This window comes from Myotis brandtii, unplaced genomic scaffold, assembly GCF_000412655.1.
Source record: "Myotis brandtii unplaced genomic scaffold, ASM41265v1 scaffold886, whole genome shotgun sequence".
Classification (NCBI taxonomy): Eukaryota; Metazoa; Chordata; class Mammalia; order Chiroptera; family Vespertilionidae; genus Myotis; species Myotis brandtii.
This window is the reverse complement of record NW_005371625.1, coordinates 74,971-84,794: the sequence shown is the minus strand read 5'-3', so window position 1 is coordinate 84,794 and position 9,824 is coordinate 74,971. Positions and strand designations below refer to the sequence as shown.

The 9,824-nt window shown below is 42.3% G+C and overlaps 1 protein-coding gene across 1 annotated transcript in view; it reads right to left on the bottom strand.

The window, feature by feature from the left end:
* Positions 1 to 9,824, bottom strand: part of FAR2 (fatty acyl CoA reductase 2) — a 58,140-nt gene that overhangs the window by 30,179 nt on the left and 18,137 nt on the right. Inside the window, exon 3 of the mRNA XM_014532350.1 lies at positions 9,144 to 9,323. Within this exon, the coding sequence (XP_014387836.1) occupies positions 9,144 to 9,323 (180 nt within the window). The remainder of the gene's footprint in view (positions 1 to 9,143; positions 9,324 to 9,824) is intronic.

The following is a 9,824-nucleotide window of genomic DNA, read 5'->3' as shown; positions in this document are numbered from 1 at the left end:
GCAGGGGAGGGCAGCTGGGGGTTACCAGGCTGGTAGGGGAGGGCATCTGGGGGCGATCAGGCCGGTAGGGGAGGGCAGCTGGGGGTAACCAGGTTGGCAGGGGAGGGCAGCTGGGGGAAACCAGGCCTGCAGGGGAGGACAGCTGGGGGCAACCAGGCCTGCCAGGGAGGGCAGCTGGGGGTGACCATGCCTGCAGGGGAGGGCAGTTGGGGAGGACCAGGCCTACAGGGGAGGACAGTTGGGTGCAACCAGGTCGCAGGGGAGGGCAGTTGGGGGGTGATCAGGCCAGCGCAGGAGAGCAGTTAGGCGTCAATCAGGTCAGCAGGGGAGCGGTTAGGGGGTGATCAGGCTGACAGGCAGGTGAGCAGTTAGGAGCCAGCAGTCCCGGATTGTGAGAGGGATGTCCCAGATTGGAGAGGGTGCAGGCTGGGCTGAGGGATAAATTTATGTATTTAGTGAATGAGGCAGCAAGAGGAATATATACTTTTTCTCCTAATTTTCTTATTCAATGAGCAAGGCAAGCTGACCAGTGTACTAGGCAAAGCTTTCAGAGTAAGCCTAATGGTAACTAACGTCTGTTCTTTCCTTCTCTCATCTGAATTAGTTCTTCCCTTGATTAATACAATCATCATGTTCTATGTAATTGCTCACTGGTCTGTTTCCCCACTTTTCAATAATCCCAGTAGAGCACAGATTATGTTTTTTTATCTCTGTGTCTAATCACCTTTCTACCCCCAGGAACCAGCTATTTAATTCAGTATATGGGTGCTCTCCTATAGGATGGTCTTGATTGGCCAATTTACATTCTGTATAACAGTGATGGCGAACGTATGACATGCGTGTCAGAGGTGACACACGAACTCATTTTTTTGGTTGATTTTTCTTTGTTAAATGGCATTTAAATATATAAAATAAATATCAAAAATATAAGTCTTTGTTTTACTATGGTTGCAAATATCAAAAAATTTCTATATGTGACACGGCACGAGAGTTAAGTTAGGGTTTTTCAAATTGCTGACACACCAGCTCAAAAGGTTCGCCATCACTGCTGTATAAGGTTTTGGTAAGCTGAGCTGGCCAATGATAGGAGGGAATGGGTGGACTCAGAAGGAACTGAGGTTGTAGGAAGACTGTGGGAAAGGGGATGTCTTTGTAGAGAATGGAGCAGCGGTGGTGGAGGAAAGTGTTGAAAAAGCTAAAGTTCTGTGTATGTTGACCAACTTTAATTTGTCAGCATTGGCTTCAGGGTAAATTTAAATGCTTTACTGGGGAGAAGAAATATATCTGAGCTGTGTTGAATGAGCCTTTGTATTTTCCCTCCAAACGGATTGAACACTTATTTTGGTCTCCAGTGGCCTGACAACACGACAATTATTCAACTTGGTCATATTAAAAGTACACAGAATTTTCAATTTTGTGTCAGCTACTTAGATGCCATCTTGAGATAATACCATCTGGAAACTAAAAGATCCAGAAACACTTTTTTTTTTTTTTCACACGGCAAATTAGCTGTGGCTTTGGGTGACCTGGTAGCTTCAAAAGTGTGATTTTTAGTAGGTACAAATCTATTGGGGACTTTTTATTGAATTAGAGCATTGAGAAATTAAAGGACACCAGAAGGTGAGGGGTGTGGGAAAAAGAGGCTACACTTGTTACTGGAACAGGAGTGAACCCCACTGCTGATGCAAACTGCTCAACGAGAAAGCACTTTAACACACTGTTTCCCAGATTGGCCAGCTCATAAATCACTCATGTGAGGCTTCAGATAAACTTCCAGATTCCCTGGGTGGTTCTAAGGTACCACTGTGGAACCACTAATTCAATTTTTAGGGCTGATAACCTAATAATTTGGTGATTCTTATGGCCAGGCAAATTGGGGAATCACTAATTTAAAAGAACTCCACTTCACAAATTTAAGTCATTACAACTTAAATTGGGATTAGCTCTCAGAAAGGCATTGCTTCTTTGAGTAAAAAAATTCAATACAATGAAGCTTTAAAAGAATTAAATTCCTGGTTATAGAAATGCAAACTGTGACAATATGCATATTCTAATCTGGTAGCTAATTAAATATGTGTAAGGCCCATATGCAAAGCATTACCATGTCTTATTGTATTTCTTCTCCAAATTCACATAGGTGTTGGTTTTTTTTATCTGTTGCCACGCCCATTCTAGTCCTCTCCACCACTGGATCTCAGGTAATGGGTCTGCCTCTGGCTACTCCCCAAGCCAATCTATGTAAAATCCTTCCCCTCCATGACCATATTACCTACAGCTCACTTTCATCCACATCTTTCCTTAATTAAAGCAAAATAAAACAACTGACTAAAGCCCTTGCCATCAAACGCACGCACACGCGGGTCCTCCTTCACTGGATCCCCACTGCCTACAGAGCTAAGTGCAGTCTTCTGCATGGTATTCACAATCTTCTCTGGTGGTATTCACAATCTCCACAGCAGGGCCCCAGCCTATCTCTCCAGCTTGATCACTAATGGATTCCCTGCACAGAGAAGGTATGCTACCAAAGTGGACTGACATCTATATCCCAAATGTGCCCCAGGTTTGCTGGTTCCAGTTGCTCTGCCTCGCATGCACCCCAATCCACCTGTTCTTCCAAGTTTATCCCCTATGCCTTTCTTAATAGTCTTTCCACTCCCTCCAATTCCATCGACTTAATATGTCCCATCTTCTCCACCACTCCCCAAGTACAATTCTACCCTGCTCTGTTTGCGTTTGATTGTGAGCTCCTTGAGAGCACAATCTATCTATATTTTAAGAAAGTGCCTTTTAACCTCTGGCTCTGCCAAGTCTGTGGGTAAACTGGAAAGACTAAAGCCACGTGGCCAGAATCACATGGCTATGGAGGAGATTCTCTCTGTGACTTACTGGATGAGAGCCTTTTGAAGAGTTATTTAGCATCTCTAAGCATTTGTGCCTTTCTTAGTACAGCAGTGAAAATATCAACCCTACAATATTATGTTAAGGAATTATCTGAAAGGGTCTTTGCTGACAATAGTTGCTCCACAATGATTCACAGCCATCCTTCCCTTCTTAGTGCTTATTTACTGAATTGATCTAAGTATGTCAAATAAAGCAGTAAATATGTATGGATCCATGTTTCTACTTATTAGTTATTTCAGGTTTTAATAAAGGTGCAAAAGACCTTTTCTCCATCATTAGCTCCATTAAGAGAAGTTACCTTGGCCTGAAAAATATGGACAGCAGCAGCCCCAAAGCCCTATCTTTTCTGGTCAGTTATATGTATTAAAAAAAAAAAATAACTGCACTGAAAAAGTGAAATTTAACTGGTAATCCCTGGTCCACGTATGCACATGAGTTCCTAAAGGTGAATATCACCAACTATGTAGAAGCTGGAAATATAAAGGCAGAGATGAGTCAGTATGGTGGCACACATCATGATAAAATGTCTGTGATGGTTGTGATGAGGGGCAGAAGACAAGGCAGGTATAAGAGCCAAGAAAATCAGTTGCTTCACACTGATTAATGGCCATGCTTGTCATACCAATTAAAAGCATTAACTCTTAATTGAAGTTTTAATTTTAAATGTGTTTATGCTGAAGTTTTTATACTGCTACAATCAAATGTTATCTTTTGGGAATGGTTCAGGACCATCAGGATTCTGGAAGCTTCAGATGTGGGCTGAAGGAAGGGAGTGGAGAAAGGGAGCTGTGGGAGGGACAGAAAATGGGGTGAGCTGGGAAGGATGGGCCAGGGATGGTACGTGTCATATTGAGACTCACAGTCCCATTCCCTTTATTAACAACACTGAGCAGGATCACTTGGGCTTAGGCAACTAGGAAAGTTTTTGGAAAAAAGTACAAACCATCTTTTATTTCCCAGACTGGAATTCCCATTAAACTGGCTTTCTGGGAAAAGAAGTTCACTTTAGTTTGTCATGGGTGATTCTCTTTTTTAGCTTTACTAAGGTATAATTGACATATAAAATTGTAAAATATCTGAAGTGTACATTGTAATGATTTTATATATGTACTAGAGCAGTGATGGCAAACCTTTTGAGCTCGGCGTGTCAGCATTTTGAAAAACCCTAAATTAACTCTGGTGCCATGTCACATATAGAAATTTTTTGATATTTGCAACCATAGTAAAACAAAGATTTATATTTTTGATATTTATTTTATATATTTAAATGCCATTTAACAAAGAAAAATCAACCAAAAAAATGAATTCACGTGTCACCTCTGACACGCGTGTCATAGGTTCACCATCACTGTACTAGAGGCCCAATGCATGAATTCATGCACAGGGGTCTGGCTGGCCTGGCCCCAAACAGGGTGGATCGGAGGCAGGCCTGTCAGGAGGAGACAGCGGAAGGTTGGCTGGCGGGGCCTACCCCAATAGGGACCCAATCAGGGCTGGCTGGCTAGGGGAGGGGCCAAGGGTGATTTGCCAGCGGGCCCTGCCCCCGATTGGGAGCGGGGCCAGCATGGGGAGGGTTAAAGCCATTACTTTTTAGCCACTATGATTCGGCCTCCTGCGAGCTGATAGGGGTCACTACAAAGAAGAAAGCCTTATTTTATCTCAGTCCTCTAAGGGTTGGTAGGGGGCCAATCCAATGACTTGTATTCCGGGCCACTAAATTAGCAAACAGCACATGCAAGTCCCTGGGAACATCATCAAAATGTCCCCAGGCAGTTCATTTTATAGTGTGATGCTACCTTTAAAAAAGTACCTGTGGCAATTGTAGAAATAGCATTTTGATATTTCAGAGCAGAAGGATCCCAAACTTAATTTAAACAATATAGAAAAATGCAATAAACCCCATGCATGCATGCCTGGCTTTATTCACATGCTTTCTTCTAAGTAAAATATCTCCAAAATGGAGATGAAGTTTCCCCCATAAATTACAAGTGCAAGTTGTTCCTGGAATCCCCTGAGGGTTTGCTAGGTAGTCGGTACCTCCACAGATTAAGCAGATGGCACTGAGAAGGCCTGTTTCTGTGTCATCCATTTCCAAAGGCAGGAGCTGGTTGGCAAAGGTGAACACAAGGTCAGTCAGAGGACCAAATCCAGCATTGTGCATCTGAGTTCGATTTAGGGTAAGGCCATCGGAAAAAGTCATGGTGTCTTGTTCTGGGGTATACCTGGTGCAAATTCTAAGAATCTGGAAGAAAAAAAAACACCCAGATTGGATGGATCATCAATGCCAGCCTGGCCTCACAGCATCAGTCAGCTCTAGGCAGGAGGTAGCATGAGGATTTCCAAGGTGCTCCCACATCCCAGGAGGCGCTCGGCCCCCCTCTCTATTGTTGAGTGTCTCCTCAAGCTCTTTCATTAAAAGAGTATAGAAGTCACAACACGGGCTAAAGTCATTTTAGAGAATAACAACTAGGACACAAGAAATCTCTGTCTAAAAGTCATCTATTTGAGTCAAATAAACATTTACCAAGGACCTACTTATGTCCCAGGCACTATGCCAGGTGCTAGGGATAAAAAAAATGAATGAGATTCTTTTTTTTTTTTTTTTAATGAGCTGGATTACTAAGAATAAGGACAGTTGTTAGACCCTGTGGGGTTATTGTTAGTAAAAATTTTCAAGGAATTAGAAACCTAAAAGTCTTGGGAAATAATTTTATTTTAATCTTAGGCCCATTAAAATACAGAGAAGGCTGAGAATAAATACATTAATCAACAAAGTAACCAAGCCTAGATTTAGGTGAATTAATATTTATTCAGAATAACTTTAATGATATTTGATGTTATTGAACTTCAAGAAATTCCATCTATAGTAGGAGTCCTTGCAACAGTCATGGACAATGATGTAGTTGGTGATGGGTTGCTGGGCATTGCGTAAAGTGTTATTGAAAACTAACACTTAGTAGGTTTTATTTGAAGTTTAAGAAGAAAAATGGGCAATCAGAAACAGGGGTAATATATGAGCTTATAGTTATTTTACACATAGGACTTCACGTCCCAAAATATCAACTTGCTATGAAATTCTGTCATCTATTCTTGCTTTTGTCAAAACAAACAAACATCAACCCATTCCACCCCATCACCGCAAGCCAGAGCAGTATGAACAATCATCATTTAATGACAACAACAAGTTTTCATTCATGCCCTAGCCAGTGCAGCTCAGTTGGTTGAGATCATCCCATGCACCAAAAGGTTGCCAGTTTGATTCCCGATCAGGACACATACCTAGGTTACAGGTTCTGTCCCTGATTGGGGTGCATACAGGAGGCAACCACTTCATGTTTCTCTCTCATATCGATGTCTCTCTCTCTCTCTCAAATTAATAAAAACATATTTTAAAAAGTTGTCATTCATTCAGCAAATATTTGAGTCTCTACTGTGTTGGCACTGGAGAGCAAAAAAGAGCCAGACACCTGCCCTGCTGGAGGCAAGGACCAAAAAGTGGTTAGCATGTAGATGCGAGGAGTCTGTGAGAAGGCTGATGGACTCTGATATTCAGCAGGGCTGAAAATCTGCATATTATTACCTGTTGCTGGCCGAATAATCCTTTCATTGTTTACCAATCTTTACCATTGAAATGTCTGTTTGCTTTGCTAAAGGGTAAATGTGTATTCCAGTAAATAAAAAGCTGATGGGTCTGGAGATTCAGCGAGCTTCGCCACTAGATTGAAGCCTCCGCCTGGCTTTCCCCCATGCCTTCTAAATTTATATTTCTTGTCTAGTATATCCATTTATGCGTGGCCCCTTCTCCAGATCCTGAATCCTTGCTGCAAAAGGTTGCGGCACTGTCCTTCCCTGTCTAATGGAAAATACAGATTAGCAACCAGTGTTGAGAATGAATATGGGGTACTATGGGGCCACTGAAGCCTGAGGGACTCTAGGGGAGAGTTTTACTGTCTGAAGCAGAAGTGAAGTCCTCTTTAGGAACAGAGCTTAGTAAGCAAAGGCAGGTGGTATGCGAGAGAAGCGATTACTTCTTTATTTATTGTCTAAAGTTTTACATATGTCTCCTTTTTCCCCGCTTGACCCTCCCCGCTCAGCCATTCCCTTGGCAAGCCCCCACCACCCCAGTGTCTGTGTCCATTGGTTAGAGGAGCGATTACTTCTGTGTGACTGTGGCACAAATGGAAAGGGAGAGCCAAGAGGTACAGTTGAACAGGTGGTCCCATATATAAAGTTTTGAATTAATAAATGGTAGTTATGACTTTTTTCCTGTTTTAAAAAATACCTAAACTCCTTAATTGCATTCAAAATGTATTCTGCTGAGGTAAAATATAATTTCATTCCTAGTTCTGTTTGGCTGCCTATTTATTTAAATAATTTTTCTCCTTGGAAAGCAGCAAATGACAGAAACATAAATTTTGTGCAAGTGTCAATGAGAGTCTGATCACAGATCATGTAGCAATCACCTGCCTTTATGGGCTGACATATAGTGGGGGAAAGGCTGAACACCTGAGATAAATCAAGGTATTCTCTGCTTTGAAATCTAGGGGTGCTGAGTGTCTGGACACAGTTTGGGAGGCAGGGAAGTACCTGGAGAAATCTCTCGCTGTGGTTGAGCGGAGTGTTTGCTGCCTCCCTCTTTTTCTGGGGGACTCTCAGAGACTACTGTGTGCCTCAGACTGTGCTGTAACCTCAGGTGTCAGAGGGGTCAGCAGCGAACTGAGTGTGGACTCTCAGTGCCGGGGTCTGGAATCAAAGGAGGTCTGTCCCCCTCCTGGCATATCCATATGTAAGCACCATATGCACCAAGAGACAGCACTTTAAGGAGGCAGCTCACTGACAACTCAATTCCACCCTGAAAATGCCCGAGGCTTTAGACTTCCCTGCACTGACCTAGGGCATCAGTGTGTCTTTTCTCTATCTATCCCGACAAACTCCCCACTCTGAGAGCTTTCTTTACACCAATTAAGCAAAGCATGATTTATTAGCAACTGTAAGTCACCTCCAGGTCCTTTAAAGGACTTTCATTCTTCTTTGTCCTGGATATTTTTGATGACAGGTAAAAATATCTATCCTCAGAGCTACACGAGATAAAAATGTTGGCCCTGTAGGGAATGAACTCTCAATTTAGCTAATGCTTCCTTTTGAAGAGTATATCTTAAATGGAAATACAGTAGTATATGACATTAAAATCTGACAAATTGACTGTGAAATAGTCTATTTTCTCTGCTCTGATACTTTTTATGCAGAGTAAAAAAAAGTGGGGGGGAACAAGGCAAACTTAGTAAATAGAGCAGAAGAACAAAGAAGCAGAAAACAGAAGCATACTTATTCTGAGACTGCAGTCATGTCCTAAGAATAAAGTGGTTCCTGTTAGTTGGCAAGAAGGGGAAAATGCTGCATATTATTTCTCCTGCACAATAGGAAAGTAAGGAAAGTGTATCTTGGCCAAACAGGTCAAGAGACTGACTCCTACCAGATCTGGAGGAATCCTTTTCTCTTTCCATTTTTCTTTACTAACCTTTTGATTACTGCTATTGAACACTCCTTAACACTACAATAATTGCTTGTGTTTATCAGTTTATCACCACAACTATAAGATGGGCACTATTATTAGCCTCATTTTACAATGAAGGAACTGAAGCTCAGAGAGGCCAAGGAACTTGCTTGGCATCACATAGCCAGTAAGTTGCAAAGCCTCAAGTTGAATCCTTGTCAATCTCCAAAACTTGTCTTCTGAGCTTTCATAGGCTAATATGCAAAGTGTCCCCTTGGGAGTTCGACTGGGAGACCTGGAGTTCCATCGCTCTCTATGACATGTGCTGACCAGTAGGGGGCTGTGTGGAATAGAGAAAGGCCCTGGCTGGCAGCCAGAAGGCCCCGATCGGCCCTGATCGTCAGTCAGGCCTAGGGACCCTACCCATGCACAAATTTTGTGCACAGGACCTCTAGTATACTATATTTTCTTTAGTGATAATACTGAGTTTATTAAGAAGTGAGAAACCACTTCTATGTAAAGTATCCCCAAGTACCTCTTTCAATCCTAAATGATATAACAAGACTAAGCTATTTAACAAGACCTGGGAATGGAGGGATTAGCAGGGCAGGGTAGCTAAAGCTAGCACCATTTCAAAGCACATTGTTTCAAGGGTGTTCCCCTTTGCTATCTCATCAGTGAATGACAACACAGAATCAAAGACAAACATAATCTGCTCACTCCTGTCCCCTCATTTGAGCCAACTTACTCCATAGAGTCGATGATTTTTTTTGGCTCCACAGGACATGGATATATGACTTCATCAATGTGCTTCAGGTTACAGTTGGAAAAGGCAGTAGAGATATGTATGAAGGCTTCGAGCTTTGGCATCTGACTGGCCATGAGCAGGAGCTTCTGGGTGGCAGTAACGTTGAGCTGCACGGCATGTCTAGAGAGAATTAAGAAGAAGGAAACACAGCTGGCCTGTATCATGATTCTTGGTGAAAAGAGGGTCAAGTATACCTACCATCCCTACTCTTACTTAGCACTGCTCTGAAGTTCCAGCCTTGTAATTAGGAAAAAAAATTCACAGATATAAATATTAACAAACCCAATGTCAGATTACATCATTGTATATCTGGAAAGCAAACAGAAGCAGCTAAAAAATGTTGGATGGACAATAAGATGACCCAGTAAGGGCAGAAACAACAATTAGAGAATACAATGGAAGAAAGGCACAGATTCAAAATCCAATATTTAGATATATATCACATCCTATATAATAAAGAGGTAATATGCAAATTAACCCTCACATCTTCACAAGATGGCTGCCTATGACCAGGCCAGCAGGGGGGTTTAGTGAGGAATGACCAAACAACTGAACAGCAGGCTGCATGGGGCGACCAGGCCGGCAGGGGGGTTAGTGAGGGATGACCAAACAACTGAACAA